Below are 26,435 nucleotides of genomic sequence, written 5' to 3' on the forward strand. Positions count from 1 at the left end.
ATGAATCTTTCTTATAGAAGTTCAATTTGGATGAACTAAAAAAGATCCTCAATTAGACCATACAGAATAGGTGAAGGAGCGAAGCAACGAGACCGAGAGGGAGAAGAGCATTTAATCAAAGAGCTACTTCTTTATCTTGTGTTTGAATCAATAGGACTGAACTCCTCTCCCTATCGGTCTCATGGCTTCGCTCATTCGCCGGGTTGAACAAGGTAAAGCATATTCTTTCTCCGAAACCTGAACCTCTATTCCCTTCCCTTTCTTGAAAGTGGCTTGGCTTCGCCCCTGAACCTATTCTATTGGTCTCTTGGCTTCGCCCCTGAACCTATTCTATTGGTCTCATTGCTTCGCTACTTCCCCTATCTTATTTGCTGTCCTCAAAGGCGAGTTAAAGACTAAAATGAATTAGCTCTTAGAACCTAGCTCCTTGTTGTTTGAAGAAGCTCAATTGGTCTTTTTTGTGAATCCAAAAGATTTATGTTTCAAATGAGTTATCCCCCTACCCAAGGTTATATACTGTGAGCCGTTGTTACTCTCTTGCTTGCTTATATAACGTATCCTTCAAAAATCTCTAAATCTCTCTCTACCCTCGTTTCTAAAACCTTCTCTTAAATCGAGGCCAGAGGCTCAAGCATACGTCGCTTGGTCGTAGGCGACGTAAGAACGAATTGACTTAGCTCACTTGTCGTTGGAAAGTGAGTGCCGCACAATCGCAAGTCCGCTACCATCAAGAGTGTGATTGTAACAAGTGGTGGTGTATAGAGTGAAGAAGAAAATAGCCGGCTTAAGTTCTTACGCAAAGAATATTTACTAATGTTGTCTAACACAGCCAAAAAGGTGTCTTCTTTAATGGGTAGTTTTTCCCACACAAGTACACTGTTTAAATCATTTTCAGACTGAACTCGGAATTTTACTACACAGGAAACCATGGTCGAAATGTTATACTTCAAAACTGTGGCCAGAAAAGGATATAACTCTGGAGATATGCAATTTGACCATATCCCTTTATCCCAATGTATACAATGCTTCAAAGTTCATCCCAAACACGTCGTTCCTGTGGATCTGCAACTCTGTGAATTAAATCCTCGTTGGCTTGAACTGGATTCCTACCACCATCTCTAGGAATGTGATTTGCTTGCTTGACCATCCCAGCTTTGATGGCAGCAGTGGCCATCCTCTGCAACTTCAGTAGTCCAATACGTTTCGAGACGACATAAAGAACAGCAAGAGAGAAAAAGAAAAATCCGACTGCCAGAATGATCCTGTCATTTTAAGATTTAGCATAAAAGGAGGTTGAATTACAAATTTAGTTCTAAAACTTCCATGAATATCTATTTGAAGCAATGTATCAAATCATATTTTCTAGATTATCATTCTATTTTATAGTCAATTTCTTCTATACATCCATCATGTTGTACAGAACAACATCTGTCTCTACTCAAACACTGTTAACAATAAAGACGATATAGAATCGAAATTCAAAATTCAGAAAAAAATTAAAGCTTTTTAAAATTATGGACTAAATCGATATAATCATCATAGTTAAAATCAACTTGATTTGTAATTTAACCTATGAAAGAACTTTTATTTAGAGAGGTTGCAAGTAATCATCTATTTACCTGTCCATTACATCTTGCCGTTGCATTGTGGAAAGTAAGTTTCTGGTTCGTGTTAACAACGAGCGGTGTCCCTTATATTCACTCTCAGCCTTCTTTAACACTCCAGTCGATTCCTCTGTAAAAGCCAAATAAACATGTAAAGTAAGCTCTACTTGTTGACCACAGTTCCATGAAATCATTCAGAGAAACAGTACCATCTGCTGGTGCTTTATCATATGATTTTTAAAAAATCTAGTCTAAACTAAGATCATAACAGCATAAAAATGTCCCATCATTGAGGACCATCTTTTAAATCCCCTGTTTTGGTGCTCTACATACGATAATCCTCGTCGTGCTATAATGGAAGAGGTTCTTATGAATCCCCTTCACGTGATAGGCGAAAACTCCTTCGGCAAGGCATAATCCTTACCGCTATTTGGTTCATTGGGCTTGAAAGGAAAGTAAGATCTCCTTTAGTATTTGAGGAGTCCTGGAAAAAGGTTTGGAGCTTGGTATATATTTCGATTCTTTGCTTTGAGTTGTCATGACTCGAACTCTATCCGTTTCTTTTCCTATTCTTGGTAATGGGCGACAACTCCTTCGGCAAGACATCATGGTCATAATTTGGCTTGCATACATATCATAAATTTCTAAACTATGCTTACAGAACTAGTCTTGGCCTAAGCAAACAGCAGAACAATCGGACTTAATCTGGGTTTCCCGACGGTCCAGTCCACGTAACAAATGAATGAAAAGACTATAGATCCAAATTGCCTCATTCATTTCCTTATCATTTCCCTAGGATCAAGATGACTAATGTAGTTCTAGATCACTAGATGAGATGGTTATTACTCATATCAAACGCTAAACAAAGATCTTCATACATAAATAAACACTAAATTATGTCTTAGTTTCCAGTTAGTCAACTGAGGGAATGAATAAAATCTACAACTGTGGAATTTCCTTTTTATTGCTTAGCTTAAGATATGATCATGGCTGCCACTGCTATACATGGTTTACAGCATATTCTTACAAGTTCATTTGCTTTGTAATCTCTACCATCAAGATATAATTGAACACACTGAACAAAGTAAAACTGACTAATCGACTCGAAACGGAACACGAATGACATACGCAGATTTTCATAAACATACCGAAAGTCTCAATTGTGCTTGCAGTTCTTTCCACCTCCTACAGATAATAAGATATACAAGAACAGTCCATTGTTAAAAGAAAGAAAATTTAAAATTCAATCAAGATCAAAGTAAATAGAACAGAAAACACCAGAAACAGACCTGAACCATAAGCTGACGGGTTCGGCGAAGGCTCTCGGTGATGCTTTCTGCAGCAGATGTCATTCCAGCCTTAGTTCTGCAAAAGGAGAGAAACAATGAAGTTCAATAAGACAGTTTTAAGAAAGAATTAGATAAAACTTCTGAAAACGTTTAAGTTTTGACAACATACTGTAAATTCCGTCTGCGAATTGTAGACTCTTCTCCTCCACCAAGAAGTTGTTCTCTCTGGAAATTCACCAAAATTCTGAGCACACTGTAAATTTTCACTTTGAAGAAGTAATGGAATCTTATATAAATCTTCACATTTAGGAAATCATGGAGAAATACCGCATTTGATCACTAAGAAAACTAGGGCTAATCAGAAACTGTTCATCACAATTTAACAAAACCAGTTCGTATTAATCACCTCCTCCTGAGCTGCTTTTCTCATGTTGGCTTTCGCTTGCATATTGGAATTTCTCAGTCTCGACCGCAAACTGAAACAAATACACACGAAGTTGCAAAAACAAAACGCATTACAACCAGATGACAATCACCGATCACTTTCATCGCCGAAGAATTACAGAAAGGAGCCATTCCAGTAATTCCACTCCTCTTCCACAGGAATCAGAAAGTAAGAGATAGATTCGTTACTTGTGGGATTGGTTTTTCCAAGATTCGAGCAGAGATTGAGCAGCCTCGACTTCAGAATCAGAGAGCAGTTGAGGCGCAAGAAGATCGAGCTTGAATTCCAACGACGACAGCAGATTCAAACCATCTTGAGCCAAAGCATTCAATCTCGGTAGAGAATTCGTGTCCGTCGATCCACTTTGTTTCTTGTACGATTCAATTGCCTTAATCCGGTCAAGAGTCTGATGGAAAGCGTCGTTCCACTCATTTTTGACCCGATCGACCTCCTCTGCAACCTTGTCCATTTCAAGATGTGAAGGAAAATCACCGAAATCACAGAAATTTGGTCTTCGGTAGCCCAGAATTCAGAATGAAAACAATATATGGGATAGATTTGATCCTTCGAGGCTTTAGAACAGAAGATTACTGAAGAACGCCGCTACACCGTGATTGTTTCAAATAATAATTTGATATAAATAAATAAATAAATAAAAATAATAATAATAAAATATGATCCAATGACCAAAATATATATATATATATATATATATATATATATATATATATATATATATATATATATATATATTTTTTTTTTTTTTTTTTTTTTTTTTTTTTACTTTTAAATTTAATAGGTTTGAGAAGTAATTTTTAATACCACTCCAAGACATCCAAAATTAGAAAAATAATTTAAGAATTAATAAATATTCTAGATTTAATATGTTTTTATATTATCATTAAATTTTTATTTGAAAATTTAGGGAACGAAACAATGTTTATAAAAGTTTGAAAATTTCTTCCTAGACCCGTTTTAAAAACATTGAGAAACCCGAGAAAGAAAATTCAAAGAGGACAATATTTGCTAGCGATTGGCTTAGATTGTTATTGTGTAGTGTCAATATAAATATTCTATCAATACGAACATAACTCAATGCATAAGATACCAATTATCTCTCCGATGAGGAGGGAGATAGGAACGGGGATCATCGAAACTTTCAAATATTAAAAAAAAAAAGAAAATAAAAAAATGATAATATCGTATAGTCCAAATTACATATTTAACCTTGAATGTGTAAAGGGCTTAGAAGGCCATTTTAAGAGAAAGCCTTGGTGAATCAACTGAAATGGCTGCTGCTTGTGCTGCTGAATGAACCCCATCCTCCTCTCAATCTTTTATCTGCTGAAGCCATCCTCTGAAGATGTATTTGCTCCCTAAACTTGGCTATGAACTCCCCAGCTTTCTTGTCGACCTCGTGCGCCCCCGATTCCGAATCTCCCGCCATGCTCGAAGCAGCTTCTTCATCTGAATTTCCAAAAATAGTTTCATCCTCCCTCTCAGACTGGTCTTTACCATCATCTGTGAGTAGACTCTCAGTGTCTTCCTTCTGCTTCTCAATCCCCAAGAATGTTGTCTTCGACAAACGATTTGGATTACGAGCATTCGGGTTAACAATACTAGGCCGCCCATGTCGCATTCCATCTTCTCTCGTATTGTTATCATTCTCAACTTGGTTTTTGATCTCTTGGCTGTTCGTTTCCTCCATTGTTACTGCATTTGCTCTAACTGTTCTAACGGATTTTCCCCGGGATAAGGCTTTCGGAATACTTGCGAAACTCCGGTCTAAATGTGGGGAACTTGCTATGGATCCATTGCAATCAGATGAATTTTCTAGCTCAATCAGAGGGTCTTCAGAGCCCCCTCTACTGTTTTCAGACAGAGATCTCATACTGTGTTGTTGAGAATGCAATAACTTAGAGGAAATATCGCCGAGCGACGACATTTTACGATGCGTTCTTGTCGTTGATGACAATGGCGGAGAGAAGGAACTAGTTTGTGGTGGTGGCTGAGACAGAGTAGAACGAAGAGGCCTAGGGTTTTTATGTGATTCAAATTGAGCTTCATCAATGGAGGAAGGTCTACAATGGGGAGGGTGAAGAACAGCATTTCCAGCTCCTCTATCTTTCGTAACCTTTTTTCCAAATTTCTCACGCAATTGAAATGGGGACAATGATGAAATAACAGCTTCATCAAACTTCTCCTCCAAATTCGTACAACAATTATCACCAAATTCGCTTGTTCTTTCATAATCATTCTCATAGCTACTGGATGAACTTTTAGAACTCAAGCAAGATTCATCACCACTATCTAATTCGACATCATCGGGTTCAGTAAGATTTGGCCTCAGATCGGGTTCAGTAAGATTCGACCTCAGACTCCTAACAGGCAAACCTAGAGGTTTATAATCAACAATGGCTTCTGATTCCATCCATTCACTAGAACTACGATTTGTTTCAGCAACTAACACTACAGATCCATCCCGAGTATATCTCGATTTACAAGCATGACCGACATTATCAGTATCAATCAATTCATGAGAATTTTCATACCTTTTTTTGAGAATGGAGTAATGAAGTTTTTCCTGTTCGCGAGACGGAGCATTGAAATCTCCAAACTCATTCACGGATCCAGAATTCAGCTGAATGTACAAAGCTTCACTTAATTTCCTCTCATCAGAAGCACTCAAATCGTCAACATTTTCAAAAATCGGAGCGACGTGAAACAACTTAGACAAGTAGGACTGTGAGTTTTCAAAATTGGAGAATCGAGGTTCGTCTACACTGACCTGGATGCTCCTTCTGCTAAAGAGACCATACGAAACAGCAATGCCGACGAACAAGAGGTGAAAAAGCTCCCAGAATTTGGAGAGAGAAGTCTGGTTGACGAAATCCGGCGCTTCGGAAGGGAAGAGAGGGAGGAGGAGGAGGAGAATGCAGAAGAAGAGAGATTTGGAGAGGAACTGTGCGCAGGACTTGCGTTGGTGAGAGGAAGGAGTAGGTGGAAGTGGAGAATGAGGAACACGGGGCTGGGTCAAAGGGGTGGAAGCTGGAGACGCCATTGATGAGGTTGGTGTAGAGCTTGGGAATTGGGATTTGGAGATTTGAGGGGAAAAAATGTGGTTGGTGAACAAAGGGAGAGTTGAAGACAAAGGTAAAGTTTTTTTTGCTGATTTCAATTATTCAAACACTCATTATTGCAACCGTTTCGTTGAAAATTTCCATTTTTTTTTTTTTTTTTTTTTTTTTTTTTTTTTTTTTTTTTGTCTTCTCTAGCTGTTGTGTTGCCTAGTTGCTCAACGATAGGTGATACAAATACAAATTGACTTGACTCACTTGGTATTGGGAAGTGAGTGTTGCGTGATGCAAATACAAATTGACTTGACTCACTTGTTGTTGGGAAGTGAGTGCAATACAAATTGACTTGACTCACTTGTTGTTGGGAAGTGAGTGCAATACAAATTGACTTAACTCACTTGGTGTTGGGAAGTGAGTGCAATACAAATTGACTTAACTCACTTGGTGTTGGGAAGCGAGTGCCACACAATCGCAAAATTCGCTGCCAAGAAAAATGCAATTGTGACAAGTGAGTGCGACGAAAGATAGAGAGATAAAAACCTCTAATTTGTTAGTCGATATCACAGGTCAACTAATAGTAACGTGGTCATGACAATATGTCAAGTATCTTAACCAATTGAGTTAAACACAAAACGTAGAGGTCACTTTAGCTTGTTTATACCAAAGTGGTACATCGTCAAAAGAAAAAATGACTTGTAGCATTTTCCTATAAATTGATATAGAAGAAAATGCTCGAATAGTCGAGCTCGTAGATCAGCAACCACCAAGTTGGTTGTTAACCAAGCTTTTTCCTAGACCAAAGCATATTAACTCGCCTTCTTTCGTCATCTCATTTCACCGCTCTCTTTTATTATAAAAAATATTTTTTTATTAACCATTTGATTTATTAAAAATATAATAATTTTGATATTAAAAAAATCATATAAATGTGTAATAAATGTCTCAATTAAAAGGAAAACTAATTACAAAACAAAAATAAGCCCATAAATCTACTACAAAACTAAACTAAACTAAATAAATAAAGCTAATAAAAAAGGTATTAAGAAAAAAAAAAACATCTAACTTAAGCCAGGAAGTCAGATCAAAAGATTATCAAGCCACAACTTTTGTAAAAAAAAAAAAAAAAAAAAAAAAAAAAAAAAAAAAAAAAAAAAGAAAGAAACTAATGTGAATGTAGTATGAACTTGTATCCTTACATGTTCATATAATGATCAAGATTGAAGACTCAGAGCTGAAGGCCAAACTTTTCCTATCAGCCTTTTATAGCTATAGAAACCTTTAAGCTGTTAGTATAGAAAATATTCAGACAACTATTTTCCACAATTACAATATGTCACACTCAAAAATAAAATAATTATATATAATTAAAAAAAAAAAAAAAAAAAAAAAAAAAAAAAAAAACCATTATTTCACTTCATCAACTGTACTCACATCTCCACCTCTCAGTCATCAGATTGATGTTTGTAGGAGCTGTTCTTCAGAGATTCCCATGCACAGATGTTGGCATTATAAAGTAATAATTCCTCCATGTTTGAGATTTACCACATCTGCAGACTGAACAACAATGATGTACCATATGAGCTAACACACTCAAATTTCTTGTTTGTTAGCAGCAAAAGAACCCGATAGTATTTGGCTTAAGTATCGTTTTAGCCCCTATAATACGTTGTTAGTTCTGATGGTTCTAAAAGTTGCAATATAATCCCTAAACTGGCATAGTTGTGCTTTCTTTCGAAACTACTAATAGAGGAAATGAACTGATATCAAAAGGAATCATGACAGATGAAAATGGTAAAATATTTGATGAATGCAAAGATGCCAAGATTGCTCCAAATTGTAGGGTACTAAGTTGAAACATTTGAAACTATCTAGTTCAGTTTGAAACAAAGCCCAGTCATATTTATAAGACAATTTCTAATTCAATTTGTGAAACACTTGTGACTGTCATGGTTGAAATCACAGAAACATTTGAGAGGAACTCACCTTAAACGTAAAAAGAAGATAATTTTTCTTCCACAGAATGCGTTGAAGTTCATAAAATAGAGCAGATGAAACAATACATTCAAGAATAGCCTCAAATTGCAACAAGAAATAGAGTTCTGACGTCATAGAAATTTAATACCTTTCTATATTTATATTTGAGAAGGCTAAAAAAATTAGAGAACCTCTCCAAATTTTGATATTTAAGAAAAAAAAAGATGAGAAATGAGAGAGGATTGGACCATAGAGAGATGAAATGGAGAAGGGAGATGATATGTGAAGTGAAGATAAAAAGAGTTTTCATTCCTATACTAACCATAAACTTCAAATATAAGGATAGTAACGCTACTTTTCAAAATTTGGAGGTATTTTTGAAACATGATAGTAAAAGTTTCATCCATATATTGATTATTATAGTATTTTTGAACCGTTCTTTAGATGTCAAGATATTAATAAAACTTTTGAAAGTTCAAGAAAAGAAAGTACTTATGATGGAAGTCTAAGGTTATTATCGAAAGTTCGATAATTTAGCCTAAACTTTTGAAAAAAAACACTTTTAAGTTGTGTGATTAGGACATTTCTATTTCCTAAGTTTGTGAATCCGAAAGGACTAAAAACATCTTACCTTTCCAAAAATCATCACGAACTCACCCTCCATGTCCATGATTCTAAATATTAAATATTGAATGGCTTGACAAAGTCTTATCATTCATTTTACCGTTTATTTCAAGTACTAGTGGAAATTTAAGTATTAGTCATTCTTTGCCTCTGTTAAAGAGTATTACTGAGAACAACTTAGCGTCATGAATTTTCTGTTAGGAACATAAAAGTTCGATTTGTATGAAACTTTTAATTCAATTTTAATTTTTCTCGTGGGATAAGACCATAGAACTTAGACTATGGCTTCACTAAAGGAAAGTTATTTCAGAGAGAGAGAGAGAGAGAGAGAGTTCAAGGAAAACTTACGCTGTCGGTTGAACACCAGCTTGTCGCATCAACTGAGAATAAATATATTCATCAACCCTCTGCTTAGCCAATGCTACCTGTAAACCGTCCAAACAATTCAACATGAAGATCCTTCACCAGAAAATAATACAAATAAGAACGAAGAATTGTATTTAAAAAAACACTCTAGAAAGATATTATAAGTAGAGGTTAGTCAACTTCTGGCACCTCCTAAATCATATGTTTCGGTAATCAGTGACAAATATACATCATTAATCGATACTCGAGTTTTAGACCTTAAATTTCGAAGGAGTACATTTTTGGTATAAATGATTTTGACTTAAACAACTCTGTCCAATTCATTCCTTCTATTTGCATGTTTCCTAAGTGTAAGTTTTTAAAATTGCTACTTTCAGCTGTTAAATCTTTTATAGAAATAAAACCCAAACAACAAAAGAGCAAGGTGTATAAAAACATGAGTACGGATATCTATGTATGGACGCTAAGATATATATATATATATATATATACCCAGCCTACATTATATTAAAATAAAAATAATATAATTAATATACCAAGTCTAAGAATCTGACAGTTTTAATAATACAAGATCACCCTCCTTCCCATCGCACGAATTAGAGCTAGTTCACGAAACCTTAAAATAAGAGAAAAAGTCATGCCTGTTCAGCACTTCCACCAAATTGTAATTGCCTGTAATTTTGTTCACCTCTTCCACCACAAACCTGTAAAGAATAGTGTAAGGATATAAGTTTTAGGAACAGAATTTCAAGACCTTTCATAATGAAATTAAATCTGCATGATTTGCTGACCTTGATTGTAGCGCCAGATTCATTTCTGATTCTTGATATGTTGAAGCCACCAATCCCAATCAACCCACCCACCAACGTCTCCGATATCAACATTTCAAAGGTTACATAATTAACTGCAAGATTGATTTTCCTAAAGATGATGTGGTTAGAAGAAAAAATATTAAAACTTCAGATACAAAAGACAGAATCAGAAAGAATTTATTTGATACAGAAACCAGTGAATAACCTGAGGTTGGATCCATATATGACTGTGGCGGATGTATTGCATTATAATTATATGTTGGGCTAACGGAAATGACTTGCCGAGGAGGATTTACCCTGAAAATTAAAGCCCAAATCACTACCCAAAAAAAAAAAAAAAAAAAAAAAAACACCGAGATTTGACTTATCTCAAGAAACATCTACATCAATCATCTTGTTACCAGAAAATGAGTGTAGTTTAAGTAACAGTTTCAGAAGTGCACATGAATCAGGTAGACTCTGAAACAATATTCAATACCAGACCTTAGCTGATTGCCTATCTCCTCAAGAGCCTTCAAAACTGCAGGAACATCCCCTGATATCTGAGTTCCAGACAAAACAAAGTCGATCGTCAGTGCCAGCTCTTAATAACATGATCTTGGATGCCTCGAAAAGTGAGATTAAATGAGTGTAATGTGAGATCAAGACATCAAGAAAAGTAACCTAGCAATGTGAGAGAAGGAGAATGACAATTTCACAACATTTGCATAAAATTCAATAGATGATCTATTCGGTAAATAATTATGTGCATGTTTAAGAATGATTAAAATACTTGAAATTAAATGATTCATAGTATGTAAAATTAAAATTATTAACAAGAAATGTATCTTGAAGAATAAGGCTGGCAGAAAATTTCTAGCAACCTTTTCATTTCTAAGACCAATTTCCATTCCCTAACTACTTCCAAGGGTCACCTTCCCAAGCAAGCAGCAATAGAATATCCAAACCTAGAAAGAAACAGTGTAACTTCATCTTCTAATGCCAATCTTAAAGATCCCAAATGGAACTTCTTCTCAAATCAACTATGGCAAGGTCTACAAGATCCGGTTTTGGGTAGATAAGTGGATGTGAATGAACAGGCCCTTAAATCATCTTTTCCTCAAATTTTTGATGTTGCATGGTCTAAAGATAGTTTTATTGACCCAATGTTGTTCCTCCTCTTCCAACGATTGGATTGTTCCTTTAAGATGGAATTGTACTGATGAAGAAACTTTAGAATGCATTGAGCTCCATGGCCTCCTTGAGCAAAGCGCCCATCGAATGTGAAGGGATCCAAATCGTGGATCCTTAACATTGACAAACAGTTTTCTCAACTCCTTAGCTCCTGAACTTTATGATCATCAAGCGACCGTTGATGTTACTCTGTTAAAAGCGATTTGGGGGGCTAGAGTACCCAAAAAAGTGGAAGTCTTCCTACGGGTTTTCTGTCAATCAAGTTAGACAATACCTAAAGAGTAATTACATCACTGATGCCCAGAGTAAAACCAAGAGATTGTCTTCGCCCCACTAATTGCAATTGTCAGCTACTAAAATAGCTCGCTCAATTTTAAAATCACATAGCATCAAGAATAGCTGTATAACACTGGTCATTCATTACGATACAAACAAAAAGTGATGAACATGATAGGAAGGCAGAAGAATGGTAAATTATCTATGTTCTAACAACTTACAACAATGTGGAAAAACTCACCTGCACCACTCGGTCAGATTCATGAGCAGACGCACAAAGAGGTAACTGATTAGGGGCAAGGATTGTAACTGACGCACCAGAAGAATTCCTTAATTTCTCAATATTCTGACCTGAGGCACCAATCAAAGAACCTGCTTGAGATCCAGCAATAAGGAGTCTTATAGTATTGGCAGCCACATGCCCTGTTCCAACTTTTAGCTCCTCAATGCTTGTACCATCTTCCTGTAAAAACATAACTGAAAGAATAATTAAATAAATAAATAAAAACAAAAGCAGGAAATACAAAATTCACAAAAATTATCTAAAACAAACGACAGAAGCTATAATCCTATCACAAGAACATCAGAACTTCAAGAAAGAGACTAATGTAATTGATCAAATATGGACAGGTTATTTGAGAAAGTTAGCAATCCATACTTGTAGGTTAAAATGCTGATGGCTGCCTGTCTAAGTTCTGAGTTGTCAAATATACTACAAATTCCTAACATCAAATGTTATAGGGATAGGTATGATTTTTCAAGGTGGATGCAAGCTAGCTCAAAAGCACATAGTTACTTAAAAAAGAAAGAAAGAAAGAAAAAAGAACCAATCACATGATGGAAGAGCTGTTACTTGCCTTGCCTTGCCTTGAAAGTCAATAACTTCGAGTGTTGTCTTTTTATTTTCATCTAACATGTGATTTATTGATCATATTTTTTTAGGCAGTCAATATGGATTAGATTCTCTGATCGAAAATTTTGAATTGCCGTCTATAACACAATATTTTCTTAAGTCATTACCGCCCATTACTTCCATCAATCATTATCACTACCCCATTATACATGCCAATGGAACAAGTTAAGTTCCTATCTGCCTCCCTATATCTTACCCATCCTCCTTGAACCCCTTGATTCAACTTCCCATCTCACCAAATCTCGACCCCATTCACTCCTCAACACCTTCTCATTGAGAATTCCTCACGATTCTTAAGTGAGTGAGGAATATGTCAAATTAAAAGAACTTTGGCCTTCCAATCATGTCCAAAAAAGAAAGGGGAAAGGAAAAAGGTAAACCAATATGTGGAGGAACATTTATTTAAGGAAAATGAAAGTCCACAAAAAAAAAACAAGGATCACTTAAAAACTTAAACCCATTAAGAAGGCTACACAATACTGCACAATAATGTAAACTGAGTGATCATTTAAGTCCATGTAATCAATTAAGATCCCCTACATATTCAAGGTGCAATTAACTATAAAATTAACCTTTCAATCATACTACCAGAATTTGTAATCGTATACTTCAACCAACTTTTCAGCATTTATGAAACAGTACACTAGCAGTATATTTGTAATCATATATTTCAACCAACTTTTCGGTATTTAGGGAAGTCGATCCAAGTTTTTTAAACTCACATTCTCTACCTTATATCCAAGGGGTTCAGTCAGGACATCCAACCTTTTAAGTTTGGGTGATTAAGTAGATTATGAATCATAATAGGAAAAAAATATTTATTGATAGGGAACAAAGGAAACATATCATAATCCAAAATGCACCATCTTTATGATTAGCAAATAAGATCAACACATGCAAAAGGCCTAGACCCCAACTTCGGGCAGCTACATAGGAAAATAAATATATCATCTCTACAGCAAAGTTCAGCAATTAGCCATGAATTACCTTTAATATCAGTGCTGCAATTTGCTGGAGTGCTTTCTCCGCATCAGTAACCGTATTCTCTTTGTCCTTTGAACTTATAATGATAACACGTTCTTCGTACCGCTGAAACATCAGAGAACCCCAAATTTTCATCCATTCGACGACCATTTGGCATACAACACAACCAGCAAAAGAGTTGAGAGAAGAAAAACAAAACCACTAAAATTCAACATAGTGAATCACACATAAAGCTTGACTTCAACACTTCCCCGATAGCCGAACGAAGGAAAAAAGCAACAAAAAACTACAAAATACAAAACGAAAACCCTAAACCGAATCACTCAAAATCAAATACAAAACCATACCGCGACTGCATCCGCAATTTTGATTGTAGCTTTGGTCTCCTCACGAACCTTCTGAATTCGGCAACCGACTTTGCCAATAACCTTCCCGATCTGCTTCGAGGGCACAACGATTCTAAAAAGCACGTCATGGGCCTTCGCCTGTCTCTTGGGTGCCGACACATCTACAGCCTCCGAATAGGGGACGATCGGATCGTCCTCACGGCGGCGTTTGCCGGTGACGGCATGTCCGGGCTTGGAAACCAACACAGTCCCGGGTAGAGGCATAGACACAGGCAAGGGAGCCTTGGCGGGCATGGAAGGGTACACCGGGATATCACCTGACTGCATATTTGGCGGAGAAATCTCTCATGTGAGTGAGCTATGAATACATGAATTCAAAGAGAAAATAAATTTATGATCATTGATGATACCATAGAGAAGAAAATCAACACATGGCGATGGATGACACACAGCTACACATCACAACTAAAATAAATTAAATTAAATAAATAAATAACTATTTACTATTAAAATTATTTGTTGGTAAAAATAGTTAATATTTTTTTAAAAAAATATCCTTAAAACTTTCAAAATTTTAAATAAATTTTTTTAAAAAAATTAAATAAGAATATTAACTAAACTATTAGTATCACGTTTCGAAAATATCAATCAATTTTTTTATTATCAAAATTTTATTATTGGAATTAATTGATATAACTTATTTATCGACGGCGTTTGTCTTCGTGTTAACCATAAATTTTTTTTAAAAAAATTAAGAATATTAATATTACTTTGGATAATTAATAATTATTTTTTAAATAGGGTGCTACGAGTTCTATAATATACAGACTTATAACCTCGTATCGAAAAATATTTACTTTCAGTGAGACTTATGAACTACTAGATGATATCAAGTAATTGAACACGAGCCAATCAAAAAATGCAGAATTGCCGACCAAATTTAGCTAATGATATAATTGAAATTTTGTAAAATTAAAAGACCAAACCGATACAACTATTAAAATTTGAGGGCTAAATCGGTAATTTAAGAAAAAAAATTTCCATAATTAAAGGGAAAATGCTATAATTGTATTCTCACCCACTTGAGAAATCAAAAATAAATTTGAGAAAAAAAGAAATTATTGAAGAAAAAAATGAAAAGAGGAAGAACATGATGAATTGGTAGGTATGATGAGTAAGCTATGAGTAATGAGTGCGTGGACTAAGCATTTGGCGTTAGAAGATTCATACTAACTTTTATGGCACTATTGGTTCGTGAACGTTTATGAAAATAACAATTTAGTCCTTAAACTTTAATCATTAACGATTTAGTCCTTATATTTCTATTTAAAATTTTATTATCTTAAAAAAAATTAGAAATTAAATATCAAATGGTAATTAAACGATGCTAAATTTCGTTCTTTCTAAAAATTGCTCTATATTTATTTTAAAGGTATCTCGACAAGCTCTTACGTTACATTCTCAAGAACCCTTCGCTTGATGGCTACCTACTGTTCTTTTACTCGCTATCATTCTCACAAATGACCTAATATAAGCAACTATGAAAAAAATATGTTGACCTCACAATACTAGAAAGGGGCAGTCAATGATGGTCTAGAATAGCGATCCGATGTCGTGGGTCATGCACTTAGGTAGGTTTGGGCATCGAGGTGTCATGCTCAAGACCCATATTCCTTTTTTTTTTTTTTTTTTTTTTTTTTTTTTTTGGCAAAGCAACGAAGAGATGAGAAGATGCTTCGGGAGCTGGAGAAGTCCAAGTCGAACTCAGAGCTAGCTGGTTTTCCTCAAAATGCATTGAAGTGTTGTGACGGTTTAGACAAGGTTTAGTTGAATTCTGACCTATAACCAGACTTCATCCACCATGTTACAACATTACCCTAGAAAAACACCGACTCCCCCATATGGGTTTTAATCCGAGCTTTGAAATAGTCTTGAAACGAGTCTCAAACTCGATCATTTCGATAATTACACTCCACAAAACCCAAAACCAACCTCAACCCATTAAAATTTCCTGTCTTCAACTTCATTTTCTACTCTCATGGGGCCATGTTTATGCCTTTACAACCTATCATCACTCATTAAACAACTCATTAAACAACAAAAATAGATGAGGTGTTCTCCAAAATGAAGCCCATCTCTCTCTCTTTTGAGTATCTATGACCCATAGAAAAGGCCAAGGGGCTTCTAAAGGAGTTGAATGGTCATCATGCAAAAGCAAGAGAAGGTGACCAAACAATCAATGGCTTCACCCAACCAATTATGAAGTCAAAAGTGAGAAACCCACCAAAAAAACTCCCCATGAAAACACTCTTTTTAAAGCAAAGCTCAATCCCACATCGGAAACCATCTTGTGAGCTTCTTTGTATAAGTTCATGGACGTTGCTTATCATTGGGCATAGGTAAGAATATGAATGAATAGCTCTTCTTCTTTGTTCTTCCAACTCTACGATTTTGTTTTGTTGTTGTTGGTGTGTTTGGATGCAGGGTTAGTGTAAGCCATGAATCAAAAGATAAACCCTAATCCAAGCTCAAGATCGTTGTCGTTATCGTCATCAAGGGAAGCTCCAAAAGAGCTACGGAGCTGCCCGAGATGCAAGTCGAACAACACCAAATTCTGTTACTACAACAACTATAGCCTCACGCAACCAAGATACTTTTGCAAGTCTTGTCGAAGGTATTGGACTGAAGGCGGGTCTCTCCGAAACGTTCCCGTCGGAGGAGGCTCGAGAAAGAGCCGAAAATCAACAACAACAGCAACAACAACAACAATGTCTTGTTCTTCTTCCTCGTCTTCGTCCGACCATTTCAAAAACAAGCCAAGATTACCAAATTACCCTTCATCTCAAGATCTCAACGTTGCTTTCCCTTGTGCCATGACTCATTTCGTTGAGGTCCCTAAAGTTGTTGAAAATATGAACAATGATGGTTTTAGGGGTTTGAGTTCATTTATCCCAAATCTCATGCCAAATTCCAACAATATTGATGCTGATTTGGGGTATCATTCATTGCCTCTTCATGAGTTCAAGCCAAGTTTGGGTATCAATTGTGTTGATGGGTTTGGAAGTGGACCAAATTTGGTTGGTTTTCAACAACTTAACCAAAATTCTTGTGGTGAACCCAATGAGTGTGATGATCATCAAAAGGAGAGGCAACAAGGGAACAATATTTCAAGTGGGTTTTGGAGTGGAATGCATGGGGGTGGATCATTCTAACAAACCCTAGATTTCATGTACCCCTTAGTAGTATACTCTTTGTACATATGAATCTCTCTCTATTCTTACTATATTTTCCGTAATCTTCTTATCTGAGATCCGACATCAGTTGGAATGAAGCATTCCTTATAAGGGTGTGAAAATCTCTCTCTAGTAGACGCATTTTAAACCCGTGAGGCTAATGGTCATACGTAATGGGCTAAAGCGCACCTAGCGGTCAGTTTGGGCTGTTACAAATAGTATTTGAGTCCGGCACTAGGCGGTAGGCCAACGAGAACGCTGGACTCCAAGGAGGGTGGATTGTGAGATCTCACATTGATTGGAGAGGAGAATGAAACATTCCTTATAAGGGTGTGTAAACCTCTCCCTGATAGACGCATTTTAAAACCGTGAGGCTGACGACGATACGTAATGGGTCAAAGCGGACAACATATGTTGGTGGTGAGTTTGGGCTGTTGCACTTTACGATACTCTATCTGCATTTATAAAATGTATCTATTGGGTTATAAGTTCAATACATCGTTTAGCAAGAATACAGACATTCCTTTCTTATTATCAGACAGTCACTTATTCACAAATCTCGTGTAGGGTTAACAATATTCATTTTTTTTATCTATTTAGCCCTATCTCGCTCTAGGGGTATTTTAGTAATAATGTCTATACAAACTCAACAATCTTATTTGGTCAAAAACCTAACAACATACTTCTATATATATATAATTTCGCTTCTTCTTTCAGCCAATTTCGAGACCATTCGAAGTGCTGTCAGCCTAAGATGCCTAGAGCCGCACAACCATTGATTTTCAACCGCGCAGGTTGTTGGCAGATAGGAAAGGCCAAGATCCGAATTTGGCATCCCAAGGAGTCTCTGTTCATCTTCGTTTAAGGCAGGACACATTTGACCCCAATGTTACATGCAGTGGCTCTAGCTAAGGCTGCCAAGTGGGCCCTCTTGGCCACCCGCAACCTTGGCTTTTTAGAGAATCCCGCTCCTCTATATCGTGAGATTTGTAGCTCGGCAGTCCACCAGGTGGGTTTTTTATCCTTCCAGTTTCGAGTGTCATATATATATATATATAGTTTTTAATGATTAATTATTTAAAAAAAAAATTAAACAAAGAATAAAATAATTATATATATATACACTTGTAAAAAGTAATCAATAAAAGGCTATGTGTCATCATAATTGATGATTGTGTCCACTTTTGTTATGCTTTATTCCATGCTTTCTTTAGGATTTTAGGGTTTGGAATCCACTACCGAAAATACCCTTTTTTTTTTTTCTTTTCTTTTAATTCCATTTTAAATTTAATAGAGGCTATGGAGTTTTGAGTGATGTCATAAGCACTATGCCAAATTACACCTACTTTCCATTTCATTTAAATTATAATATTTAAATAAAAATTTATAACTCGAATGATTGAACTAGGTTTAAAAAACGTCTCGACCCGAACAATTGGATTGAGCTGAAAAAACTCACCCGGCCTATGAAACCTCATGGGCTTGCCAGTCCTTGGCCCAAAAGCCCACTAGGCCCATTTATGATCCTCAAGCCCACTCCACCCCTATAAGGAAGGTTCTTGATATTTAAGTAATTGGTTACCGAAACGTAGGTTTATCACGTGAATACGCTCATAGTAAGACCACTTATTTTTGTGTTTTACGTTTCCTATTATAACTTTACGAGAAACTAAAACCCATTACGATCCAAACATTGTTATGCAATCTCGACTCACGTGCACCACGTGAATAGCTCAAAAGAAGACAATATCAACAATAGTAACCAAGACACTACCTTATTCTTAACCGATATACTTTTACTAGTTAATGATACGAGATATACTAGTTTGAAAACACATTTGGTACCTCTGAAACAACGTAAGATTCAATCTTCCCGACCCATTTCGAGAAAATGAAAAACACAGTGAAATCAACGAGATATATTTACAAGTTTGCTTCGGTTCTCCCACTGAAACCGTTTGAAAATCGAGCTAAACGTCTTTCTTTAGCCTTTTGCCTCTCCATGATGGAACCACATGCTTCAAACCTTCACAAACACTTACCTATAACACCAATTTACATACATAAAGCTATGATTAAAAGCAAACAAAAGCCATTAAAGAGATTAAAGAAACAAAGAGTTACCCAAAAATGAGGCCTAATTTGTGTTCTTATAAGGCTTGAAAAGCTCCCATTTCTTCTAAGCCTTGAAGCTTCCACTTCCCATTCCAAGGAAGGAAACACTTCATCTCTTTTGCTTCTTCTCCATGAACCAAACCAACCTCTTCTCTTCATGAACAAAGAACTCATCTCATCAGACCCCATCATTCTAAAGGAAGAGCCCTCAGATCTTGCCACTTTCTCCATTAACAAAAGCCTTGGAGGTAGCTCTAGGCACGGAGACGTGACGGTGTCGGTGTCGGTGTTGGTGGTGGTGGTGACGCTACTAAACCTAGGCTTGCCGGGCTCTTCTTCCCACCGAAACGGGACTGAGACGGCGGCGTAGATTGGCGGAGTTAACGTCCCCGAGCGCTCGGGCGAGTCCATTGCTTGGTGTGGGATTGAAAAGAGAGGTAGCCTTGTAATTGAAGAATTTGGCTTTGTTTCCTCTCCTTTGCACTCCATAGCCTTGAGGAATGTCTTGGCTTTTTCAATGGGAGGGTCAATGAAGAGCATCTCTAGGCTCATCCATCGCTATTATTATCATCATTATTGTACATATTACAGCTCCTCCAATTTGTCACATATTATACAAAAACGTCTTACGTAACGTCAATTTTGTATTCAATACTTTTAAACTTTTATCGTAGGTCAAAATTTAATCTTTTTTTAGAAATTAAAATAAGACAGCTAACGGATACGATTATTAATATATTTTTTATGTTTATTACTAATAAACGATAATTTTTTATTATACTTAATTATGTTTTTCATTCAATCATTAACACTTATCACTGATAAACTTGAAGCAATGATCGGCCTAACACGACTAAAATTTAGCCAATGATGAATTTTTATCACGATTAAACACACAAAGTTGAAATATAATGTAAAAATTTGTGTTGGTTTGTGGGATGGTTTTCTTTCTCTGAAGTAAGAGATGGGTAACATAATTACGTTATAGGAGAATATCGAGATTAGCTATCAAGTGTTCGGGATTTCGAATCTTGAAAAAAATTTGGGTATGCGTCGTTAGAAAGAAATGGGTATTTTTATAAAAGTAGATATATCTTATAAAAGAAAAAAAAAAACAATCATGGGATGAGTTGCAAAAATATAATAACTAAAAAGGGCAGTGAAATGACGTAAAAGGCACCTGTTAAGTGGAGAAAATGATGTGTAATTATATGCAGTAGCTGGTGGAGTTGGTACCAATATTAGTCCAAAGATGGTAGGGTTAAATTGGGTATTGGAAGGAGTAAAGTCAAAAAGGAGACAAATTTGTTGACCATTTTGTGTTTTTTTGTTTCAATTATTATTAACCCAAGGAAAAAAAAAACTTTTTCACTTCAAACACTTAAAAAGATATTTTAAATTTGCAACCTAGATGCATCGAGTTAGAAGATGACCGAATTATGTTAAAAGATAACCAAGTTGGATTAGATCGGGATCACGTAAATCCAGGGCACATGTCCTATGAGATAGATCAGAAAACTTAGACTCCAACCTAAGTTAACCAAGTTGAATTAGATCGGGATCACGTAAATCCAGGGCACATGTCCTATGAGATAGATCAGAAAACTTAGACTCCAACCTAAGTTTTTTCTTCACTCTTTTGTTTGTTTGGTGACTCGATTTCTTCCATGTTTTGGTCTGTTTTAGTTTTGTGTTTGTTCTTATGGTCTAATTTCACCGAGACTAAAGAAACATTAAGATAACAAGAATTGGATATTAACTTATCATAAAGTTCCAAAAGAAATGGATAACAAATTATGCGATATGGACAAAGATTTGGATGAATATCTTCTCATATCTTCTTTTTTCTAATAAAAAGATGGGACAAGTCAACATATTTATGGCTCACAGCTTTTCTTTCATGAATTTTGGACATTTGTGCTTTTTTTTTTTTCCTGCTCTAAAGGAGAGAAAATAAACATCTTATATTAATTGAATTATGCTATGATTTATACGTCACTTTTCTTTTAATCCAAATATATTTAGTCTAATAAATAATAATTCAGAACATTTTTCCTTTAATGAGCACTCCAAAGGCACATCAAAGAGATAAAAATAAGCACAATTTCTAAAAATCGAAAAATAAAAAACCAAATAGTTATTAAAGAAAAATGGTAAACCTGGTAACTTCAAGAAAGACCAACACAGCCATGAATTAGTCATCACTTTCGTGTATCGGTTCATAATCGTCTCATCGTGAAGTCCTGTAACAGTATAAATATTTGGAGACAAATGCAAGGAAACCAATCAAAGGAGTTTGTAGGGCTCAATTTATGGTGAAACAAGTTTTACTCGGGCTTCAAACTTAGAACTGAAATATCTTGAAAATCAGCCTTATGTATGGGCATAAAACAACAAGGTAATGTCTAAAAATGGCTACGCTATCAAACTTGATATCCGATTGGACTGTAGAGGGCTTATTTTACGGCAGAAGAGAAGGAAAATTGATTAAGAAAAAAAAAAAACAATGATCCATTAAGAACAATCCTTCTTGTGTTGCTGAGATCGATCATCCCTATTTCTTTCCAGTCATACTTGCAACCACCTGCAAAGTCGACAATATATATAAATTTACAATAAATATTGAAGTAAATGAATAATTAGTAGCACCAATGTTGAGGCACTAAAAGGCAAAAAGAAATGAACTTGTTTTAGAAGGAAATTTTGTTGATCAAGGAATCTCACTTACCAAAAAGCTGAAAATTATACAACTACAAAAATATAGACTTGTTGCATGCAGACAATTCATTTTACACTTTGTGAAGATTTTGAACTTACATCACTTAATACAGGCTGAGGAACTTGCTTAGATGCTTCAAAGGAATCCAGAATTGGCCTTACAACTGCTGGAAGGAAGAGACCTACAAGGGTTATAACATGTTAGAAACCAAAATGTCACATATGTTCCATATGGTACTAATCAAACCAAAAAGTAGATACATGATCCACGAGTAGCGACAAGCCAAATTGAGTATAAAAATTTAATGATGTTTAACGCTTTGGGAGTGAAAATGCTAGATGAATCAGTAATATCTTTGAAAATAAATAGAATGGGATCCAGGAAGGTGAAAAGTCAGAAGAGATCTTGGAGTGGAAGAACGGATTAGGAGAGGAAGTTGGTGGTGAATTAAATGATATCAATGTAAATAGTGAAGTTTCCAGAGATAAATTTAAATGACAGGGATGGTGGTTTCTCCCTCCATATGTTAGAGTACCTGTAGGGAAATAGTGGAAATAAAATCAGGGATATTGACACTTAACAGTGGCATATTTGTAATTACTTAAGAAGTTGTCAGGTTTGATGGTAATGGGGAAGAGAGAGTAATCTCGAAAGGACCTTCGTAAGTTTTCTTTGATTCTGCAGCATTATCTTTAGTGTTATTTCTTGTCATTGGGGTTGCAAATTTGTTATCATATTTCATTTCACCACTGGTCACTAGCGGCGATGGCGTACTTTGTGCAGGTAGTGGCTCCAAACTCTGATAGGTTGTTAGTCACAGAAGCGTTGGAGGTGCACAGTTCACTTTCCAAGGAGGCAGCATTGAAGATTGACGATCAGACCAAGAAGACTAATTTGGAGGATGCGGAGAGATTGGGAGCTCACATTTCCGATCGTATAGAGAGAGTCAAGGAGGAGTTAAAAAGAGTCGATAAGGAATTACTACGGGTTGACCTAGAGGTCAAATAAGGACCAATGTATATAGAAAAGTGGTAAGAAGGAATGAGTGCATGCTACAGTAGTTACCTATCTAGGACTTCATATCCTATAAATTTCCTTAACAACCATATGCAGTAGGCCAGGTTGCCTTGTGAAAATAGTTGAGGCGTGTGTAAACAGGCCTACACACTTGCCAATGTGTGTGTATGTATTAGGAGGAAAGGAGTAGTTAGAGGAAGTTAATGAGGGGGAGTTTTTGTGTTAGTCTGATAGATGAGTCGGGTAGAAGAGTGAAGATTTTGAGAGCCGAGATGGAAGATGAGGGGACGGTATGTGTGTGTTTGCGTGTGTGTGTGTGAGGGGGGGAGGGTGAAAAGTCGAATATTAGCCAACAGATTATTTTCGAGGAAAAGATAAATGATTGTTTCTAATGTGCTTAAAGCGAGACAGACATTGCAAAAACTGTGTAATGTGTAGTAGTGACATGATGTGTTCCACCGGGCATTCTAGAGGGTAGTTTGAGAAGTCTGAAGAAAGTACAGGGCAATTCCTTAACAAATAAGGATAAGAGAATAGTAAACTTAAGGGCAAGTGGAAGAAACCACCTCCAAAGTATGGTGGTTGTAACAATTGCACCTCTAAACTTTCAAGTGTAAAAGTTACCCTCAAACCTAAAAAAATGAATAAAAAAAAACGGACCCCTGAACTTCAAAATGGTAAAACTAAACCAAATTATTTTAAATGTAAAAATTGCATCCATTTTACTCTATTTCTATCTTACATCTCCTCCTCTCTACTTTCATTTTCATCATGGCTGTTGAATTTAACCTTTTCTTAAACACATTTTACATTTCAGCTTTAGTAATCTTAACATCCCCCCTCCAGATTTGCCTCAAAGTATTGTAAATGTAAAAATTGCATCTATTTTGCTCTATTTCTTACTCATATCTCCTCTTCTCCCTCTTGTTTTTTTGACTTTCCAAGGATTTGTACTTTTCCACCCTTTTCCAACATTTGATGAGTCTTGTCAAAAGGTGAGGAAGCACATAGGACTAGTTATGGGAAAAATGAAGATATGGACCTATCTAGTGATGACCGTTCGTAATTTTAGGGTATCTGCAACATAATTCTGAACTTTATTATTTGTATGATTTTGTGTAATCTCTGTACGTGAACTGTTGTTTTTCTTTAATAGTTAGTCCTTAATTTCCCCTATCTCATACTTAAGGGATCTTATACACAAATTGTGGTTTCACCTCGCAAAAGCTCTCACCATTTTTGTGCCTCTGGCTTAAGTCCTAACTTCATGCCCTCCAAAACACTAGCCAGGAGGGGCAAGGGAAAAAATTGCATTAACAGCACTAGAAAGCCAATGGTTAGAGGTCATGTCAACTAACATTTAATTCCCAATTTCAATATAATCCTCTTCTTTAAAAGTTTTCTCCCCCAAAATACACTTTGCCAGATGTGGGAATGGTTAACTTACAACCACCATTACTCGAGGATAAGTTTTCCATTCTTACAATGCTTCCCTCTTAGAAATTTAATAACTAAACTACTAGGAATCTTGATCAAGTTCCAACCTCGCTTAATTAGCATGCTTGGATGAAAATAGAGACGCCTCAAAAACCAGGAATTGAAACACATTGCAGAAGTTCATTGCCACAGCTTGAATGGAAGTTTAAAACTCCAATCTCGAACATTTATATGTGTTTAAACCAATAAATACCAACATAGAATCAAATTATTTACTGGCAAAACTGCATCTGACGAAAAGGATTCAAATACGAAAATCTATTTAGTCAAATAAGGAGTTTGCAATCGTGATTGTTTTCTTCGGATCCTAGATTACACAGAATTCCAAAAATAAAAAAACATGTAAATATATGCTGTTCCACATAGATAGATCTGAGCGAAAAATAAAACAAGTATACGATTTAATCCCATCGATCAAAAGAAAATAGAAAAAATTGAACAAAACTTAGGGCTTTTAAACAGGAAAGAGTACCAATTCCACCGATTATACACGATGCAGTCACCACAGGCTCTTGAACTACGAACATCTTCAGCTTCTCCATGACCGGCATCTTCTCGAAACTTCCGTCTGATCCGCTTCCTGAACTGAACAACGTTCGTGGTTTGATCCTTCAAAGTCTAGAGTTAATGCGTGAAAATCCGCTCTTCTTCAATGACCCGGACAAGAAACCGGGTACTTGACCTCTGTTATGGATTCAAACTTACTCCAACCCGACCCGACTTTGATGCCCATCGTCTTAACTGTATATTTTAATTTAATAAATATCCCTTTTAACATATTTGAAGTATATATTCTCCAATATTTCACCCAAAAAAAAATTAAAATTATTTTATTTTAATACTAAATTTGTTAAAATAAAATATTTATTCCGACATATTATGTGACACAATATCTACCACTCGACATAATTCAAATAAAGAAAATATAAACTAACTAAATCTTGAGAATAAAATAAAATATATTACAAATTATCGAGAAAAATATTAACTGAATCTAAGATATATTCTATAACTAATATATTTTTCAAATATTAATTGATTATGAATATCTGAACTAATTCAAACTATCAATAAGTTGCACTAAATTTTGACATTATGTTCTTTTTAGTGAGGTTATCGAATCTTAGTGCCTACATTTATTCTTCTATTTCCTCTTCAACGGGTCAATTCGGGACGAGATGCTCTCGTGGGGCATCTCCCCAGCTCAAGTTCCTTCTTGGGTCATGAAGCTAGTCGGGATTGGCCATCTTAGTACATGCAAACGTGTGCGAAGAGCGATCAAGTGTATAGTTATTTACGGAACATATCCATCAAGCTCATGCCTTCTATCAGTAATCTCATTAGGTTATTCTTCAAATATTGTGCTCTTTAGACGTTCCCTCTGTTAGGGAGAGGTTTCCACACCCTTATAAAGAATGTTCCGTTTTCCTCTTCAATCGATGTGGGATCTCACAGTTCGGTATGCTTGTTAACGTTTATTTGGTTTTGGCTCGTGGGTTGACCTTAGAGATCGTAACGTAAATTGTTAATTTATTTTGTATTTTTTTTATTTAAAAAAAAAGTGTAAATAAATAAATAAATAAATAAATAAAGGGGAGGGTGGAGATGATATAATTATATGATAATTGAGGTGTGAGGGATTTGACATTTACGTGTTGTTGCTTTCTCTGTTTGTTTTTGTTTTGTTTAGAGAACACACAATTTTCAAGAAGAAAGTGAAAGAAAAGCGTTGAAATCTGGAGCTTGTCTCGTCCTCTCCCTTTGTCACCTCCCTCCCTCTCTCTCTCTCCACTTCTTCCGGGCGTCTTCCTTCTAGGGTTTCTCCCCTTTTAGCCTCCTCGTTCTTGTTTTCGTGCTCCGTTATGTTATAACCTCGACACCGATTCATTCTCGAGTTTAAAATAAGCTCTCGTGCCCGTTGCCCCGTTCACCCGTTCCTTTAATTTTACCTCAACAACAAGAATTCGAGT

At 35.9% G+C, this 26,435-nt stretch overlaps 6 protein-coding genes across 7 annotated transcripts; 1 reads left to right on the plus strand and 5 right to left on the minus strand.

Moving 5' to 3' along the window:
• Positions 1-814: 814 nt before the first annotated feature.
• On the minus strand, positions 815-3,964 carry ATSEC20 (Sec20 family protein). Its single transcript, XM_023657712.2, has 7 exons — positions 3,527-3,964; positions 3,300-3,369; positions 3,063-3,118; positions 2,894-2,969; positions 2,753-2,789; positions 1,620-1,734; positions 815-1,262 (listed from the first exon to the last, which is right to left on the minus strand). Exons 1-7 carry the CDS (start codon positions 3,805-3,807, stop codon positions 1,028-1,030), a joined length of 870 nt encoding a protein of 289 aa, XP_023513480.2. The 5' UTR covers positions 3,808-3,964; the 3' UTR covers positions 815-1,027.
• Positions 3,965-4,397: 433 nt separating this feature from the next.
• LOC111778619 (uncharacterized) lies at positions 4,398-6,501 on the minus strand. Its single transcript, XM_087119197.1, has one exon. It carries the CDS (start codon positions 6,397-6,399, stop codon positions 4,618-4,620), a length of 1,782 nt encoding a protein of 593 aa, XP_086975323.1. The 5' UTR covers positions 6,400-6,501; the 3' UTR covers positions 4,398-4,617.
• A 1,131-nt stretch (positions 6,502-7,632) lies between these two features.
• On the minus strand, positions 7,633-14,343 carry LOC111778620 (flowering locus K homology domain). Of its 2 annotated transcripts, XM_087119199.1 has the most exons (10): positions 14,295-14,343; positions 13,885-14,205; positions 13,541-13,642; positions 11,882-12,103; positions 10,675-10,733; positions 10,397-10,488; positions 10,171-10,283; positions 10,021-10,083; positions 9,362-9,438; positions 7,633-7,969 (listed from the first exon to the last, which is right to left on the minus strand). In XM_087119199.1, exons 1-10 carry the CDS (start codon positions 14,295-14,297, stop codon positions 7,954-7,956), a joined length of 1,068 nt encoding a protein of 355 aa, XP_086975325.1. In that variant the 5' UTR covers positions 14,298-14,343; the 3' UTR covers positions 7,633-7,953. The 2 variants fall into 2 exon arrangements, with proteins under 2 accessions (XP_086975325.1, XP_086975324.1); XM_087119198.1 differs by lacking the exon at positions 14,295-14,343 and having other exon boundaries at positions 13,885-14,288.
• Positions 14,344-16,101: 1,758 nt separating this feature from the next.
• Positions 16,102-17,239, plus strand: LOC111779064 (dof zinc finger protein DOF3.7). Its single transcript, XM_023659122.2, has 2 exons — positions 16,102-16,283; positions 16,369-17,239. Exon 2 carries the CDS (start codon positions 16,383-16,385, stop codon positions 17,094-17,096), a length of 714 nt encoding a protein of 237 aa, XP_023514890.2. The 5' UTR covers positions 16,102-16,283; positions 16,369-16,382; the 3' UTR covers positions 17,097-17,239.
• Positions 17,240-18,873: 1,634 nt separating this feature from the next.
• LOC111778333 (uncharacterized protein At4g00950) lies at positions 18,874-19,785 on the minus strand. Its single transcript, XM_023658089.2, has 2 exons — positions 19,242-19,785; positions 18,874-19,159 (listed from the first exon to the last, which is right to left on the minus strand). Exons 1-2 carry the CDS (start codon positions 19,782-19,784, stop codon positions 19,088-19,090), a joined length of 615 nt encoding a protein of 204 aa, XP_023513857.2. The 5' UTR covers position 19,785; the 3' UTR covers positions 18,874-19,087.
• Positions 19,786-21,510: 1,725 nt separating this feature from the next.
• Positions 21,511-25,101, minus strand: LOC111778152 (uncharacterized). Its single transcript, XM_023657823.2, has 3 exons — positions 24,938-25,101; positions 22,050-22,132; positions 21,511-21,816 (listed from the first exon to the last, which is right to left on the minus strand). The coding sequence occupies exons 1-3, from the start codon at positions 25,014-25,016 to the stop codon at positions 21,787-21,789; spliced, it is 192 nt and encodes a 63-aa protein (XP_023513591.1). The 5' UTR covers positions 25,017-25,101; the 3' UTR covers positions 21,511-21,786.
• Between the last annotated feature and the right edge of the window lie 1,334 nt (positions 25,102-26,435).

This window comes from Cucurbita pepo, chromosome 17, assembly GCF_057944985.1.
Source record: "Cucurbita pepo subsp. pepo isolate OVF chromosome 17, ASM5794498v1, whole genome shotgun sequence".
In the NCBI taxonomy this organism is placed as follows: domain Eukaryota; kingdom Viridiplantae; phylum Streptophyta; class Magnoliopsida; order Cucurbitales; family Cucurbitaceae; genus Cucurbita; species Cucurbita pepo.

Coding starts and splice junctions, on each gene's coding strand:
- ATSEC20 (XM_023657712.2), bottom strand. CDS start 3,807: ATGGACAAGGTTGCAGAGGAGGTCGATCGGGTCAAAAATGAGTGGAAC. Junction 2,790..2,893: donor CCCGTCAGCTTATGGTTCAG/GTCTGTTTCTGG, acceptor TATTATCTGTAG/GAGGTGGAAAGAACTGCAAG. Junction 1,263..1,619: donor CGGCAAGATGTAATGGACAG/GTAAATAGATGA, acceptor TTAAAATGACAG/GATCATTCTGGCAGTCGGAT.
- LOC111778619 (XM_087119197.1), bottom strand. CDS start 6,399: ATGGCGTCTCCAGCTTCCACCCCTTTGACCCAGCCCCGTGTTCCTCAT.
- LOC111778620 (XM_087119198.1), bottom strand. CDS start 14,211: ATGCAGTCAGGTGATATCCCGGTGTACCCTTCCATGCCCGCCAAGGCT. Junction 13,643..13,884: donor AAATTGCGGATGCAGTCGCG/GTATGGTTTTGT, acceptor CTGATGTTTCAG/CGGTACGAAGAACGTGTTAT. Junction 12,104..13,540: donor TTGCAGCACTGATATTAAAG/GTAATTCATGGC, acceptor ATGTTTTTACAG/GAAGATGGTACAAGCATTGA.
- LOC111779064 (XM_023659122.2), top strand. CDS start 16,383: ATGAATCAAAAGATAAACCCTAATCCAAGCTCAAGATCGTTGTCGTTA.
- LOC111778333 (XM_023658089.2), bottom strand. CDS start 19,784: ATGAGCCTAGAGATGCTCTTCATTGACCCTCCCATTGAAAAAGCCAAG. Junction 19,160..19,241: donor AAATTAGGCCTCATTTTTGG/GTAACTCTTTGT, acceptor TTGGTGTTATAG/GTAAGTGTTTGTGAAGGTTT.
- LOC111778152 (XM_023657823.2), bottom strand. CDS start 25,016: ATGCCGGTCATGGAGAAGCTGAAGATGTTCGTAGTTCAAGAGCCTGTG. Junction 22,133..24,937: donor GTGTATAATCGGTGGAATTG/GTACTCTTTCCT, acceptor TAACCCTTGTAG/GTCTCTTCCTTCCAGCAGTT. Junction 21,817..22,049: donor CTCAGCCTGTATTAAGTGAT/GTAAGTTCAAAA, acceptor TCGACTTTGCAG/GTGGTTGCAAGTATGACTGG.